This window comes from Aotus nancymaae, unplaced genomic scaffold (assembly GCF_030222135.1).
Source record: "Aotus nancymaae isolate 86718 unplaced genomic scaffold, 86718_ANA_hifiasm-v0.15.2.pri h1tg000014l, whole genome shotgun sequence".
Lineage (NCBI taxonomy): Eukaryota > Metazoa > Chordata > Mammalia > Primates > Aotidae > Aotus > Aotus nancymaae.
In genome coordinates this window covers 73545286-73563236 of record NW_026988425.1, presented here as the reverse complement: position 1 = coordinate 73563236, position 17951 = coordinate 73545286, and the positions used below count along the sequence as shown (strand labels likewise).

At 41.0% G+C, this 17951-nt stretch overlaps 1 protein-coding gene across 2 annotated transcripts in view; it reads right to left on the bottom strand.

Annotated features, from left to right (window-relative positions):
• Window positions 1-3103: 3103 nt before the first annotated feature.
• The window catches only part of RASGRF2 (Ras protein specific guanine nucleotide releasing factor 2), a 269826-nt gene continuing 254978 nt past the window's right edge, over window positions 3104-17951 (bottom strand). For both annotated transcript variants that reach the window (XM_012477557.3, XM_064376089.1), the window contains 4 exons: window positions 17307-17386; window positions 15595-15712; window positions 13604-13672; window positions 3104-7603 (listed from right to left, as the gene is read on the bottom strand). In XM_012477557.3, the coding sequence (XP_012332980.1) occupies window positions 7511-7603; window positions 13604-13672; window positions 15595-15712; window positions 17307-17386 (360 nt within the window). In that variant the 3' untranslated portion in view covers window positions 3104-7510. The remainder of the gene's footprint in view (window positions 7604-13603; window positions 13673-15594; window positions 15713-17306; window positions 17387-17951) is intronic.

Sequence of the window (17951 nt, the reverse complement as noted above, 5' to 3'; positions counted from 1 at the left end):
GGGGCTAGAGGATCTCGCCAATCCCAGCGCAGACCTCCCGTTGCACCGGCCCCACAGCTGTACCCTTGAAGGCAGGCCTCTGAGCGCTGGGCTGTTTGCAGCACCTGCCCTTTCTCTGAAACGTAAACGATCAGTCTTGCTCCCCAGGCCTGGTCCTGGAGACTCCTCTGCCAGTGCCCTAAGAGTGGTGCTTGGGTCTCAGAATGGAAGGGTCAGCAGGAGAAATTGCACATCCGTTGGGGGATTTGTTTCTCTCTTCTCTCAGGTGTACCAGCCTTGGGATCCTGGTGAGCTCTGGAGGATGAACCCCTCGAGCTAAGGTCAGAGAGGAGGATGTCTCAAGCTGCCTGGCTCCAGCAGCTGACCGGTCCCTGAGCCAGGGGCCGGAGGGACCTCCTTCCAGCATCTTTGTTTGGGGCCGGGATCCAGGGACAACTACAGTCACATTTCTCTTCAAGATCAGGCCATCTGCAGTAGACGGCTAGATCATCTCGCTTTCTGTCCACACCAGCTTAACCCACGGCAGGCCATAGCCCTGCTTAAAAATAGCCCTGCCTGGGATATCCACTGCATGCTGGGAAGGCTGCCTGTAAATAGCAATGACCCAGCAGGATTTTGGACAGCAGCCCTGTCATTTCAAGGGAGTCCACCTACGTATCTGGTGACCGTCACGTACTCAGCTTCTGAGGCCACGTGGACATGACCAGCTGGTACCTATCTCTTCCTTCTCAGAGCCCAGCTCACGCTCAGAGGACTTGATGGAGCAGGGGGTGGAGCCCCAGGAGTGACCTTTTACCCAGTGTGCTTCTCCTTCAGAGTTTCCATTTCTTTTCAACACGACCCATGGTTAAAAATATCACCTGTTTTACCTTTGCATGGGGTACTGATTGGGAGAGCACATGAGGGGGCCTTTTGGTGGGATGGAAAGGTTCCTGGCTGAAGTGGTTATATACAGTAAAGATAGGGACCAACCAAATGGATTTCATAATCCTTTAAGGAGGCAAGATCCACCAGTATGCATATTCTGTCATCAGGGCGGTCTTGGTTCATTACTTCTCAAAATAGCTCTTTTGCATACACACGTGTTTCAAGTCAGTTCAGGCACCAACTGAAATAAATCCAGTGACCCTGAAATAGCCCCCCTCCCAGATCCAGAAAACCATAAGGCTTTTGAAGAGCATGGAATTGTAGATTTCAAGAATGGCCCCTATAGCAAAAACCTCCTTTTCCTCCCCAGTTGCCTAATCAACATTTAGGGCCCCCACTCACCCTAACTCAACACCTTATATTTTACAGAATAAATGTATAGGTTAGTGAGTAAGGTCAGAAGAAAAGGTGGGTCCTTGTTGAGAAAAGAGAGGGTACCACTCTTCCTTTGGGGACCTGGTCCTCTTCAAGCTTATTATAAAGGTGGTACGATGGGGCTGAAATCTCTACAAGGTTCTCACAGAAATTCTGGATTTCTGGAAATCCTTCAAATGCCATCCCTGTCACATGCCATCCATTCCCTTCTCATCGTTACCAACTCCCTCTGAAGCTCTGGGGCTCTAGCCACACCAGGCTGCCCTGTGGCTGGCTTCTGCCATAGGGACGGGAACAGAATTGAAGTGTATGATTGCCATATCATTTGCTTTAAAGGAAAATGTCCTGGACTTAACTCTTTTCTGTTCCTGAGTCCAGCAGGAGTGTGGCTAGAACAGGCCCCAGATTTGACCTCATAGGCAAGGACAATGCCTTGTGGGATGAGCAAGTAATAGGATGAAAGGAACCTGGGTCCCACCAGTCTGGATTGCTCATTTCAGAATTGGGCAGGAGGAACCCCTTTACGCCTTTCCTTAGTCTATTCTTGTGTCCAGCAAGTGTAACTTAATTCCATCAACTCTAAATGTTAGCACAACCTGGTAAAAGTTCAAAGAATTTTAATATATAGTAATCTATATGCTAATGCAGTGATTTTAGGGGTAGACAGGAGTCTTATTTCAGAAGCCCCTCCTGGGTGGCACCTAGTGACTGTTGGGCCAGGACTCACCCCAGCAGCTTCTCTCATCTCCACAGCCCATTCAGGAGCATTGAGCTGCTGTGTGATGGACTGAGCTGTTCCGGGTAGTAGTGAGTTCTCTGTGCCTGGAGGTAATCAACTATGGGCTGAGGATGTCACAGGAAGAATCTAAGCACTGGAAAGAAAGTGTGATTAGCTGATCCTTTGTATCATTTCAGAGCTTTCCCCAAATTCTTTGATATTTTAGGGCCTCTTCTAAACTGGTTTTCTCCCTAACTTTAGAAGTAATATTTAGAAATAAAATATTTCAAGGAGCTCACTGCTATGAAGAAGATGCAAAATAAAAATAAGCCCCCTAAGCAAAACAAAACAGATTCATTATGGTAAAAGAGACCCCACAAAACATTAAAAACCAGATTCTACAGCTCTGGTAAGGGAAGAGGTCAGCCACACCCAGTGTTCCCCCGCCTGATAACTGCCTCAAGACTTTCTTTCCTACAATTAAACGAAAACCAGTTGCTGAAAAACTATGTCTGGAGGATTTCTTCCTCAACTTCAACAGACAACCTGATGTTGTGACAACCCCCCCTTTCCTCAACGCAGTTTCCCCATGACAAGTGATCAGCCTCACAAAGCACTCCATCCTCATAACTGACCACGGAGCACAGCCGGTTCTGGCTGGTTTACAGATTGCACACTAAACGTCTTTGTGTCCCGTGTTTCATCTTTTGACATATACAGCCCAATTTTACTACATTTTAATGTTAAGTCTCCATCCCAAAATGAACATGGGTTGTATGTAACATATATGATTACTGACTATGCATGCATTAGGACCTCTCATAAATATTCATAAGATTATCCTATAATCTACCTAATGTATATGTACGGCCCATCTCGTTGGGCATAAATCTCAGCCTCTCCCTTTTGTCTCTAAAGTGCTTGCTTTTGGCTTTGGCCAGAGGCTCCAGCCTGCGGACTGTAACCCTTATATAAGAAATAAAGTTCTATTTTTTCAAAATGTATATATTTCATGGTTTTAAGTTGACAAAGACAATGTAGAAAATGGGGAGGGGGGAGAGTTAAATGAAGAAACCAATGAGATTTCTGAATATTCAAGAAAGGTGAAGTTTAATTTGCATATAGGCATAACCTACACCTCCCCTGGCAAGTGTTAGGCCACAGCACAAACCCCTCTGTCCAATCCCAAAGGACCGCAAATCTGTAAAGTAACTGGACACGAATGATATGCTTCTCAAACTAATACACATATTCATCCATGGCACACACACCCAAATGATGAAGAAATACATTGAAATCCTCTACAAAAGAGAGCTGAGGATAGTAATCAGGTTACCTCACATGTGAACAGAACTTTACAGTTTACAGTCTAATCCATTTGGTCCTCACAATAGCCCCGTGAGGTAAGCAGCACAGGGATTACTATTCATTCACACCATTTTGCAGATGAGGAAACTGAGGCTCAGAGATGTGTAAACACCAGCCTAAGGTTTTCCAGAGGGAGACTGGGCATAGGACTCTGGGCTGGGATGCCTAGGCCAGCTCTCTTTCATAACTGGCTTTCTAGTGAAAAACGAAATGAGCTGTGTAAAAAACAACATCATTAAGTATAATAGAACTATTATTTTCCTTGAGCAGAGCAGACGAAGTACAATCAGTTCTAATGTTAGTGTCATGCTGCATGGCAGCTGAGATGAATAGTTTTCTCAATCGTTCATGTGTTTATACCTACAACAAAATGACTGTTTCCCATTTTGGTTCTGCCTCGTCTTAATTTTAAGTCACCACTGGCCGCTGAGAAATGACACACTGATAAGATTTCATTGACTCAAGTCTTCTTCCCAGGAATTACATAGTGGTGTCTATAATTGAGTCACTATTTAAACTCACAATCTGATTTCTTACTGAAATGAAAATGACTTTTATTCATTGATTCCCTCTGACTGTGGACATTAGCCTGGCTATGTCCTTCAGCCATAAATAGTATGTTCTTTTATGCCATTTCAATAGTAGTAAAAATAATACATTTTGCAGTTGGAGTTTTTAAAACCTTTATACTTTAAAGTGAAGAGAAACTTTTTTTTAAGGGGATAATATCAAACTTTGCAAAAAAAGGCTAAGTAAAATGTCTTGCTTTTAAATAAAAATTAATTTTATTGGGAATAATCCCTGTATTGCATTATTCTCTTTAGTTAAGAATTTAAAAGCTGCCTAATTGCTGCTGGGCCATGGTCTCGTCTGATACAATAATATGAGAGAAAGGGTGCTGATCCATCATTATTCACTCCACGTGGGACCATAATGGATTTTTCTCTTCGAGGTTATTCAGTTTCTCTGAGTTTCATTTGTTTATAAGTAGTACTTTAAGACGTACTGAAATTTAACAAACAGTAATGGGACTTTGCAACGGCCGTTTAAAATTCCCTTTTTAAATTCCTTCAGAAAAACGCTAAGGAAAAGTGACAACGTTTCACTTTAAGCCTGAATCTGTCAAATAATGTATTAGATTAGATAAGAGATTTGTCCCTGTAGCAAAACTAGATGTCTTAGTTAATAACCAAAGGCATCCCCTAAAAGCCCCAAGATAATTCCGTTGACAGTACAAAATGTGGGCATTCATTCGAAAGCATGAAATTGGATTCTACTCCGGATTTTCTAGGTTAATTTTACAGTATATATGTTCGCTACTTGGCCGTTAGAGGCTGACCTCCCATCTCCTCTTACAAATGGGTCTCCATAATGGAATAGAGGCAGACGCAGCTGGGAACGCATGCTTTGTGTGTAGGCAGAAGAGGATGGCTACTTTAACGATCAGAAAAAAACACTGCAAATTGCTCTTGGGGATTTTTAATTTGACCAAATTGAAGGTATTTTAAATGTGCATTCCTATCCCAGCTGGCCCAAGAACAGTGCAGGTCATCAAAAGGCACCCCCTCAGAGGTGGAACGAGCTCTCTTGCTCTCTTGCAGCTCCAGGAAGGCTGCAGACTCCAGGAAGTGGTGTAATTCTCAAACAAAAATGTGAAGGGCTGGCGAGTGGCGTGCCCCTGCAGTCCCAGCTACTTGAGAGGCTGAGGCAGGAAGATTGCTTGAGTCCAGGAGTTCGAGGCCAGCCCGAGCAACATAGTGAGACCCTGTTTTTCAAAGAAACAAAAACTCCCTAAAAGGCAGCATAGCAATGGACAGTGCCCTGACCACCGCGACACAGTTCCAACATCCTGCAGGAAATAGGTGCAAAAGCTTTGTCACTAGTTGAAGAAAAGCTGTGGTCCCAAAGGGAAGGAGAATTTGGAAACTCCTATCTTATTTTTCTTTAATAAGAATGGCTGCGGTGTCTCTGGAACATTTGGGTCAAAGAAATGAGTCCAAACTTCCAGGGAAAGCATACGTAGAACCATCCCTTTCCCTCTGAAGGACTCTGGCAACTCCAAGGCAGAGTAGAACGCATCGTCCTTTCCACGTGTTGTTTGGCCTGAAACTAATATGTGTGTGGTCTTCTCACAGACTTTTCCTGGTTTTAGTTCACCTTTCAGGACTTCGCATTTGAGCCAAGAAAGCTAACCTTTACTTTTCTTCTGCAAGACCTTGAGGTGTTTGGTGCAACTGATACATATTATGTCAAACCCTCAGTTTCTGAGCACTGAGAAATAAATCACAAGTTATGCGTTGTTAGGATCCAAACAGCCCATGCTTCTCATCATGCATCAAGATGCATCAACCTCTTATTTGAAACTAAAGAGAACAAACAAGCAACTTTAAAAAAAGAAAAAAGAAAAAGAAAGCATCCGTAAGGAACCCTCCTTGGGTTGAGTGCTACACTGTTGGCTAATATGAACTATTAAAAATATTTTTGGAATGGTCTTCAAATATTATAAATATTTTCTTTTACTTAGTTGACATTTTACTATATAGTTATGTACAGAGATGGCGCTTACCATGCAGAAAATGTACATTCTCTACCTCTATGGTATATTACCCATGCTAGCTCTTCCACTGGGTCTTAGGAGCCAGCAGGTGGAATTTATTAGTCAGCTGTTAGCTCTAGCAACATAATTAAAGTGCAAGGAAAGAGGGAAAACAGCCAGACAGATCGATTTTTCATTGTCAGCATCAATAAGTTTCATGCTTCTAAGAGAAAATGTCAGGTGCAATAGGTTCAGGGAAATAGAACTATATTTTTTCTCTTCCTTCTTTTAAAGCAGCAGTCTCCCTGAGAAGAGAAGAGGGAGGTAAACAATGAGATAGCCCTATTTCTTCAACAACTGACAATCTTGGGAAAAGTAAGGTCAATTTCCCAGCCTCAGGTAGCAGGACTAACCCCCGCATTTGGTTTTGTAATATAAGAGCTGTTCGGTGGTTGGGCCCATTTCCCATGCACTTACGATATTATCACTCAGAGATATACTCAACATCATTTTTTAAAGAAAGATATCTACCAGCAGCATATGGAAGTGTGGGTTTTGAAAGGAAAATTTCACAAACTGTTTTAAAAAAAATACAGCCAATGTTCATAGTAAGCCTAAAAAAGGTCTGCATAAATGAGAATAGATACTAAGAACGGAGAATGAAAACAAGCAAAGCAAGGCGCAGAGATGATTTTTAGGTATAGATTTTCACTCAGCATTGAAACCCATGATTGCCCACAGCACTTGGTGGCCTTCTGCCTGTTCCACAGTTTTGCTGGTGAGACGGGTGTGTATGTTTTTGCCAACTGCAGTGCCTCTCCAAGGGGGTTGGCTTCTTACGACCAACAGTCTCAAGGAAAAGCTCCCCACCCACCTCAGCCAGCCACTGTCTGGAATCCTCTGGGGCACAGTCTACTGCATTTACTTAAGGAAATGTTACATACACGTCCGTTTGTCTTTCATCCTCTTTCCTATCCCGTTGCCTAAAGGCTGGAAAGGCAGTTTCAGAAGGTACCATTCCTCACATATAAATATTTATAATGCACTGAAAACCATGCACATGCTGTAGACTGAAATTGCTTATGTGTTGGTGCCTCTCTGCAGAGGAAGTGTCAGCTTTTCTGTGAAGCTTATACCAAAAGGAAATGTAATGGGACCAGTCAAATCCCAGAAGATTGGTAGGTGTGTCCAAGCCAGTAAAGCGCCAGAGAAACATCACAGGTCCTTTTCATGGATCCTTGTCCCTGAGTTCTAACAGAACACGGACAGAGTTTAAAATCTACCGATTTACCTGCTTTGTTAAAATGGCAACTAGCGTCTCCCATCTGACATTCCCTTACGTAAAACGTGCCATCAGCTTTCTGTATAGCCATCTTTCACCTTCCCACCCAAGTCTGAAGCCTCTGTCTTGGACCCAAACAGCTGGGTTTCTCTCTGAATGGAGACAGAATTCCAGTCTGATTCCATCTTCTTTGGTGGAGAAAGGAGACTGGCTTCGTGCTGTACCGTGTGAGGCATGGCATACACAATTCTGTCTGTCCTGCTTTCCATGAAAATCCCGTGGACTCAGGGGCAAGGCCAGATCTTCAAGCAGGGAGTCGAGGTTCAATTTTTAGTGACAGCTCATATAGCGTATCTTCATCTATGATAAGGTCTTTGTCAAGCAAGTACTGTGTAACCTGAAAAAAAGGGGAAGTCCCAGCTTTTACCTCTTTTAGAACACTAGTGGGTACATTTTCTGAATGGAATCTAACAGAATTCAACATTTTCTCTTAAACACCTAAAAATCTTGTTTGATCAAAAAATCATAAATATGTTTTCACTGTAAAAAAAAAAAAAAGCAATCAAATACCTCTAGTCCTCTCTCACCCTCAATCCCAGGTAACTCCCTCAAGAAGAGCTACTGTTACCAGCCGGTTTCATTCTCCCAGTTGTTTCTCTATGTCTTTATAGACATGACATGTACTTAAAGAAACAATTTTTCCCTCTAAAATTGGCATCATGCTGTATATTTTATTCTGCTTTCATCTCCTAATGATAGGTCAGAGAGGGCTCCCTACGACCGTACATAGAGCTCTAGCTGCTATACAGTATTAATAGTGCAATATATTGGAGCCTATTTAATAATCTCATATTGATGGATGTTGAGTTGCTGTCAATACTTCACTGTTACACAAAGTTTCAGTGAATTCCTTGTTAGCATGCTTCCTGGTGTGCATTTGCAAATACTCTGCTAGGGTAGACACCAGAAGTGAAAGGAAAGGAATTGACAGGAGAAATGAAAATGTTGGGGCATGGGGCATTTCCACGAAAATATTTCTTTAGTTTTATTCAAATATAACACACTAAAGTGAAATGTATACTTTGATCAGTTTTGACAAATGTATACACCATGTAACTTACATACATTTCATGATAAAGAACAATTTCAGCATCCCCAAAAGTTCCCTCATGCACCTACCCAGTCAGTCTGCTCCCAGAGTCAAGCACTGCCTTGGTTTCTGTCACCACATATTAGTTCTGTCTACTTTGGAACCTCCTATCAATGGAATCATATAGTGTGTACTTCTTCGTGTGCGGCTTCTTTCACTCAGCACAGTGCTTTGAGATTCAGCCTTGCTGTGGCCTATACCAGTAGTTTGCTCTCTTCTCATGGCTGAGTAGTATTCCATTGCAGAGATATACCATAATTTGTTTATCCATTCATCTGCTGATGGACACTTGAGCTCTTCCCAGATAGGGGCTATTATTTAGAAATGTTATGAACATTTTATACATGGTTTTTAATGAGCATGCTTTCATTTTCCCTTTGGATAAATACTTAAGAGAGAAATTGCTAGGTCCTAAGACAGATGCTCATTTAACATTTTAAGAAACTTCCAAATGGCACAGTTTTGTAAAATGGTTGTTCTATTTTATTCTCACCAACAATGGTAAGAGTTCCAGTAATTCAATATAACAATTTTTAATTTTAAATGACGGAAAATGACCTGCAAAGCTTCCGAACCTACAGTACATGACAGTATCTGTTTTCCCATATCCTAAGCAATGTTTGATATTATCAATCTCTTAAGTTTTTGTCAATCCGATAAGTGAAAATGCTGTCCCACTGTAATTTGCATTTTCTCTTTTTACTAGTGAAGTTGAGCACGTAAAAAATATGTATTGGCCATTTTGTTTCTTCTATGACTTAACCATTCACAGATTTACCAATGGAATTGTTTATGCTTTTCTTACAGATTATAGAAATACTTTTATTCTGTTTCTTTGTTTTATATGTTGCAAATGTTGTCTCCTTGTCTACTGCTTATATTTCGACTTTTAAAATAATTGTCCTCTGTCATATAGAAGTCCTTAATTTTCATTAACTTTACCAAGCTTGGTTCTTACGCTTTTGCATTCTGTACTCAAGAAGGTCTTTCAAATCCAAAGTCATGAATATTTTATCCTTTATTTTATTCAAATAATATAAATATTTATTTTTAAACTTAGGTAATGAACTCATCTGGAATTTATTTTTGTGAACAGTAAGACGGGAGAGCCAAAATTCCTGTTCTATTTATTGAACAGTCAGTTTCTTTCTGGCACTTTCTTTAAGTGTCTTCTTTATCTCATATTAGATTTTCATGTAGATGAAACACACACATGGCCTTTCTTCTGCCTCACTGGATCTGCACTGCTGTGCAAGGAGGGTCCTGCCTTATTTACTCTCACTTTAGAATGTGGCCATAGCTGGTAGGGAACACTCTCCTTTACTATTCTTATTTACCAAACAGTTCTTTTCTGTTTTTTTGCCTATCTATGCTTCCATAAGAGTTGCAGGATAAATCTGTCAAGTTCCATGAAAACCCTGTTGGGATTTTGACCAGGATTTCAATGAATTTATACATTAATTTGAGTTCAATGGACATCTTTACAATAGCAAGTGTTTTGATCCATGAATATGATACAACTCTCTCCTTATGTACTTCAGTACATAAAAGTCTCACATATTTCCTGTTCCACTTAATCCTAGGCATTACAGATTTTGTTGCTATTTTGATTGAGATTATTTATATTGTATTTGAATTGGTTACTGCCAATGTATTGAAAATTGTTGGGTTTTGTATGTCAAGTTGTTATACTCCCTTAATAACTTATCAGTTTTTCTCCTGGATTTCCTCTTGAATTTCTCTTGGATTTTCTAGATGAAATAATCTGCGAATTATAGTATTTAATCTTTACTTTTCCAATTTTTATGCTCTTTGCTTCTTTTTTTGCTTCATTGCCAAGGTGAATTTTTTTCTGCTCGAAACTGAATAGTAGCAGTGATGGTCACAACCTTGTCTTTTTCCTGACTTGTATTAACTAATTCAAGAAACATTTATTATCTGCTATAGTCCAGGCACTGGGCAAGATGCTGGGGCTATGATAATAAACAGTAAGTCTGGCTCTGACCCTAATGGATATCATGCATGTGTACATAATCACACAAATAAATGTTAAATGGTGACTCAAGCAGTAAGTGCTAGAAAGGAGGGGGACATGGTGCAATACAACCTTGAAAGAGTGGAGCAGGGTTTGGGAAAGCTCGGGAAGTCTTTCTGAGAAAGTGATACTTAAGCTGTGTACAAGTAAACTATGCAGTGAGGAAGAAATGGCCCTCCAGACAGAAGGAAGAACATAGGTAAAGGCAAACAGAAATAGGGCAAAACCTAGGGGCTATTAGAGAAAGTGTGTCTCTCACTGTTGGAGTGGGAATTTACAGATAAGCAGATGTGGGGAGAGGGCTGGTATGATTCACGAGGTAACAGAATAGAGTTGGGGGCATCAGTATGTTTAGATTAATACAAGTATTGATAGTTACATAAAGACATTTATAAATATGTGTGTGTATGCATATATGTGTATATATACATGTATATAGGTAAACCTATATACATGTATATATATATAACCATGTATATATGTGTATATATACATGTATATAGGTAAACCTATATACATGTATATATATATTATATATGTTTATATATATACACACACATATATATAGGTTATACACACACACATATACATATATATATATATATAGGTTGGTATACACACATGGATTCCTGTGCTCTGTCAGCTGAGGAGGCCTAAAAGAAATGACACCTCTAAAACACAAGCATACCTAGAGCCTATATCTTGGTTGCTGAAACCATTCTCCAAAAAAAAAAGGAACTAGAGCTTTTGGCAGAAATATCTGATTCTAGGAATGGAGGAAAATATAACAGATGGCCGGGCGTGGTGGCTCACGCCTGTAATCCAAGTACTTTGGAGGCCAAGGCGGGCGGATCACCTGAGGTCAGGAGTTCAAGACCAGCCTGACCAACATGGTGAAACCCCATCTTTAAAAATTTATATATATATAAAGATGAGTCTAGAGCATCTTCCCCCCCACCCGCCCCAGAGTCAGGGTGTTGCTCTGTTGCCCTGGCCGGAGTGCACAGGCTGGAGTGCTGTGGTGCAATCTCAGCTCACTGCAACATTTGCCTCCCGGTTTCAAGCGATTTTCCTGCCTCAGCCTCCCGAATAGCTGGGATTACAGATGCCCGCGACCGTGCCTGGCTAATTTTTGTAGTTTTAGTAGAGATGGGGTTTCACTATGTTGGCCAAGCTGGTCTTGAACTCCTGACCTCAGGTAATCCACCTGCTTTGGCCTTCCAAAATGTTGGGATTACAGGCGTGAGCCACCGCACCCAGCCACACTTGGTTAATTTTTAATTTTTTTGTAGAGACAAGGTCTCACTATTGCCCAGGCTGGGCTCAAACTCCTGGGCTCAAGCCATCCTCTTGCCTTGGCTTCCCCAAGTGCTAGGATTATAGGTGTGAGCCACCATGCCTGGCCTGGAGCATCTTATATTATCAGAAAGTAGGAAAGTCCTTAAAAAAGAAAAAGAGAAAACCCCACATGGATCGGGGTATGACAAAGAAGTCAACTGAAAGAGCACCCAATGGCCAAGCCTGGAACAATTTCAGCAATAGAGTAAAATACTAGTGGATGACAACCCTAAGTATCAAATCCATTAGTCCATATGGATACAAATAAAAGATCGAATAAATTAATAAATGGAGAAGAAACAAATCTCTTGAGCAGAAGAATCCCAAGGAATTTATGTAGATATTTCACTCTTAAGGAGAGGCAGGCATAATTCTCCACTCCTTAGGTGTGGGCTGTACATAGTGACTTCCTTCCCAAGAATACAGGATGGGAAGGAAGGAAAAAGAGTAACTTTACAGTGGAGACACCCAGCAAACATTACCTTAGCCAGGCGATCCAAGCTAACATCAACAGTCATAAATTATGTTGATAATATAACCCCTGATATGATGTGATGAAAATGGCACTTCACCTCTGTGGTCTTCCTTCCAATAACCCAAAAACCCCAGTCTAACCATGAGTAAACATCCGACACATTTCAACTGCAGGCCATTCTGCAAAATACCTGACCCCTATTCCTCCAGACAGTCAAGGCCACGCAAAATAAGGAAAGTCTAAGAAACAACCACAACCAAGGGGAGCCTTAAGAACCTTGACAATTAAATGACACGTGGTGTCCTGGATGGGATCCTGGAGCAGAAAGAGGATATTAGGTTAAAAATAAGGAAATCTGAATAAACTATGGTCTTCAGTTAATAATAAGGTATCAGGCTGGGCACTGTGGCTCACACCTGTAATCCCAGCACTTTGGGAGGCTGAGGCAGGTGGATCACAAGGTCAAGAGATTGAGACCATCCTGGCCAACATGGTGAAACCTCATCTCCACTAAAAATACAAAAAATTAGCTGGGCGTGGTGGCACATGCCTGTAGCCCCAGCAACTTGGGAGGGTAAGGCAGGAGAATCGCTTGAACCTGGGGATTGGAGGTTGCAGTGAGCCGAGATCGCGCCACTGCACTCCAGCCTAGCGACAGAGCGAGATTCTGTCTAAAAAAAAAAAAAAAGTATCACTATTGGCTCATTAAGTCTAACAAACACATCCTACTAATGTAAGATAATAATAGGGACATTGGCGGTGAGGTATATGGGAATTTTACACACTACCTTCTCAATTTTTCTGTGAATTTTCTATGAATTAGACTATCCTAAAACAGAAAAGTCTATTTAAAAATGGGGGTAAAAGACCATTTGTGACTGGGATGGAGACGGTAAGGGGGTGTATGATGTGAACTGAATCTTAAGAAACAAGTAGGGGCCATATAATACGAGACTTCATGGTCATGTCAAAGATTCTTTTTTTTTTTTTATCCTAAGCAAAATGGGAAGCCAAGAAAATGTTTTATGTGAGGGAGAAAATAATCCACTTTGCATTTCACAGAGCTCTACCTAGCTGTAATTCGTAGAATGAATTTTGCATTCTAGAGTGAATGCAAGTAGACCAGGCAACAGATATTGGCAGCTTGAACCAAGGGTGGTGGCAGTGAAGACACAAGAAATACAGGATGTAAAATCAATAGAACTTGATGATGAACTGATGTTCTTTTTTTTTTTTTTTAAATTTATTTTTAATCAGACTTGCCAAAAATTTTCTATTTTACTGGTCTTTTCCATGAGCTAGCTTTTGGTATTTTGAATCACTGTTTACTGTTGCTTTCTAATTCCCTAATTTCCCCTTTTTTTTCTTTATTAATTCCTTCACAGCCACATAATATTACCTTTGGTTGATGATCTATTCTGTAGGAAGTCTGCTGGAACTGGCGTATTTCTCTGATGATGTGTGATATCTAACAGAGAAGAAAACAAAACAAAATGACAAAAACACAAGCAAAGAATGGTATTTCCTGTATTGCAGCACATTCTTCTGAGGCCTCTTCCCAGAGGGGTCAGTCCCTTCCTCCAGTGAGGTAGGTGGAGCCTGCCTGACCATTCCCTATGCTTGGTGCTTTCTTGCCTCTCAAGGAGGCACCTGAAATGCCAAAAGCAAAAAGATACTGAATTCAAAATCGGGGAACAGCTGGCACTATGTGGCCTCAGGTTTGGAAGAGGCAAGCTCTGGGTGCTATCATTCCTTGCTTCTAGCTTAGTGCTCAGAATCTGGCTGTCCAGACTGGGTGCGGTGTGGCTCACACCTGTAAACCCAGCACTTTGGGAGGCTGAAGCGGGTGAATCAGGAGTTCGAGACCAGCCTGGCCCTAACACGGTGAAACCCTGTCTCTACTATTAATACAAAAATTAGCCAAGTGTGGTGTCATGCGCCTGTAATCCCAGCTACTCAGGAGGCTGAGGCATGAGAATCACTTGAACCCGGGAGGTGGAGGTTGCAGTGAGCCAAGATTATGCCACTGGCCACTGCACTCCAGCCTCGGTGACAGAACTGTGTCTCAAAAAAAAAAAAAAAAAAAAAAGAACCTGGCTGTCCATCAAGAAGCCTTCAGCAAGTGTCTATCACTGGTGGCCAGTCTTAGGGAGTCATTCTTGGATTCCCCATCCCCTTGGGGATGCTGAAATGGCTCTGCCAAAAATCTCCTCAATCAATACTTAGGAATATACCTAACCAAGGAGTCGAAAGAACTCTACAAGGCAAGTTACAAAACACAGCTGAAAGAAATCATAGACAACACAAACAAATGGAAACACATCCCATGCTCATGGATGGGTAGAATCAATATTGTGAAAATGGCCATATTGCCAAAAGCAATCTACAAATTTGATAGAATCCCCATCAAAATACCACCATCGTTCTTCACAGAATTAGAAAAAACAATTCTAAAATTCATATGGAGCCAAAAAAGAGCCCACATGGCCAAAACAAGACTAAGCAAAAAGAACAAATCTGGAGGCCTCACATTACCTGATTCCAAACTATACTGTAAGGCCACTGTCACCAAAACAGCAAGGTACTGGTACAAAAATAGGCACACGGACCAATGGAACAGAATATAGAACACAGAAATAAACCCAAACACTTACAGCCAACTGATCTTCAACAAAGCAGACAAAAGCATAAAGTGAGGAAAGTACCCTTTTCAGCCAATGGTGCTGGGACAATGGGCTAGCCACATGTAGGAGAGTAAAAGAATCTCTCATCTTATCCAAAAATCAACTCAAGATGGATTAAGGACTTAAACCTAAGATCTGAAACCATAAAAATTCTAGAAGATAACATTGGAAAAACCCTTCTAGACATTGGTTTAAGCAAGGATTTCATGACCAAAAATCTCCTCAATCAGCCCATATTGGGTATTAGCAGTATCCATCACCTCTTCCACCTCGAGATTAAAAAGCAGACATTGGGCCAGGCCTGTCATCCCAGCACTCTGGGAGGCCAAGGTGGGCAAATCACTTGAGGTCAGGAGTTCGAGAACAGCCTGGCCAACATGGTGAAAGCCCCTTTCTACTAAAGATATAAAAATTAGCTGAACATAGTGGCATGTACCTGTAATCCCAGCTACTCAGGAGGCTGAGGCAGGAGAGTCTCTTGAACCCATGAGGTAGAGGTTGCAGTGGGCTGAGATTGCACCACTGCACTCCAGCCTGGGTGACAGAGCGAGACTCTTTTTCAAAAAAAAAAAAAAAAGAAAGAAAGAAAGAAAAGAAAGAAAGAAAAGAAAGGGGAGAAAAAGCAGACATTGACTTTTTTTACTTAGCTTTTTCTCTATAAACCTCTAAAGCCATTGAAACAGGCTAATTATGAAATTATACTTACCATTCTCATTTTGGAGAAATTGACAAGGCCTTCCTCAGTAAAGTTTGGTGTTCCTTCTTCAATAAATGCCAGGTCTGTCAAGTACATCCCAAGATAAGGAACTGCAGGAGGGTTACAACTGCAAGACCAAGAGGCACTGTTCTCAGACTCATTAGAATAAATGTCTATTTCCCTCCCCAAATTAAACTGGAAGCAACTGTGCTGCTTTGATCCTGAAGAACAAACTCTTTTTATTTCAGTTTCAGAAGCATATTCATGATAGGCAGAATTTTAAACACATTTCACAATAGAATATAATAAAATATAATACAAAATGACGCCCATGCTTTACTATGTATTTGAAAAAAAAATGGCATGTTCAAACAACAGGATATCTTAGAGACAAATGCAAAGCAGTTGCTAGCAGTAATTGTTTGCAGTACTTGTAAATGGCCCACACTTCTTTGAGGGGTAGAAGTTGGAGGAAAACATCTATGGTCTCATGTCTTTAAATCAAACATTCAGCCTTGATGAACTAGATGGGAACATCCATGCAATTAGAGCTTTGCACTGGTAAAAACTTGTTTTCTGTTTTCATTGGTACTTAAATGCTTTAGAAAGTGTAGACTCAACATCACAACTCAGGCTAAGGTGAGACACTGTTTGGTTTAGTTTTTAGAGAGAGCTGGGTATACTTGGTCTTCTCAGAGGCCTGAGGCTAAGCACATGGGCTTTTGATGCAGGAGGAGCTGAGTTCAAATCCCAATTTGACCAATTACTAAGTGATATTGGCAACACTCTCTGAACTGCAATTTGCTTTTCTGTAAAATGGAAGTAGAAAAGCTTGTCTCAGGCTGGGCGCAGTGGCTCATGTGTCTAATCCCAGCACTCTGAGGCCGAGGCAGGCGGATCACCTGAGGTCAAGAGTTGGAGACCAGCCTGGCCAACATGGTGAAACCCCATCTCTACTGAAAACAATTATCCGGGCACAGTGGTGCGTGCCTCTAGTCCCAGCTATTCAGAAGGCTGAGGGAGGAGAATCAATTGAACGCGGGAGGTGGAGTTGCAGTGAGCCAAGATAGTGCCATTGCGCTCCAGCCGGGGTTGTGAGGCTTACATAAGACACATCACGCACTTAGTATGAAACCTGTCATTTAGTAAATATTTTGGTAATTAGTTCTTATACTATTATTGCTGTTGTTGCTATCGTTATTATTATTAGTCTTAGTCTTGTTTTCACTTATACCATCACAGGACTCATGTTTTTCCAGAGTAAGTATATGTAGATCATGAGAAAACCAGTTGCAGGAAAATCAATCTCTCTCTCTCTCTCCCTGTGTGTGTGTGTGTGTGTGTGTGTGTGTTTGTGTGTGTGTAGAAAGGGAATGATCTAGAAACCAAAAACACAAAATAATAATCAACAGGTGCTGGAATATTTAAATAAAACTCACAGGAAATCATTGTGCTTACAGTAAAAGATAGTTTGCTTTATTATGGTGGTATTACCTTCTTAATTCTTAATCTGTATACCATGAGTCTATCCATAAGACAATTACTGTATGCACAGTATTCCAAATAATGAGGAAAAATCAGAAAAATACCTAGATGATGTAAGTTGTTTCCCATTTATTTTTCTTTTCAAAGCAAAGTAGGTGGTTGGTCACTGTTTGTATACTATACACATTACATATATTTCTGAATTAGGAATAATTTAATAATTAAGATAGACATACTTTTTAAGGGTTTCTCTAAGATTTTTAAATCTTCCTTCAGAGGAAACAGTCTTTTGAAGTTTGTCCATTAGAGCTTTTGTCTAAAAAGAAAAGAAAAAACTTAAGAGTCATGAAAATACTATGGTTTAAAAAGACAGTGAATTGCCAAAAGATGTTCAATTTTCTTTGGTGGCAGGTGTTGATACCTTCGCCAGAATAAAGGTCATCGTGTGATATGATTCTTATGAGGTAGAGACAGGGCATTATGTTCACATTTGATGTTAAGAATATATGGAGAAGAGGAAGTGCCTATATCTACACATTTAGCTAAAAAAAGAGGGAAAATAGGTAGAAAGAAAAACTGCAATAGACAGAAAACTTAGGCAGTTAAAGAATTGACAAGTAGGCCAGGTGCAGTGGGTCATGCCTATAATCCTAGCACTTTGAGAGGCCGAGGTGGGTGGATCACCTAAGGCCAGGAGTTTGAGACCAGCCTGGCCAACATGCTGAAACCCCATCTCTACTGAAAGTACAAAAATTAGCCAGGCACAATGGCACACGCCTGTAATCCCAGCTACTCAGGAGGCTGAGGCAGGAGAATCACTTGAACCCGGGAGGTTGCAGTAAGCTGAGATTGTGCCACTGCTTTCCAGCCTGGGTGACAGA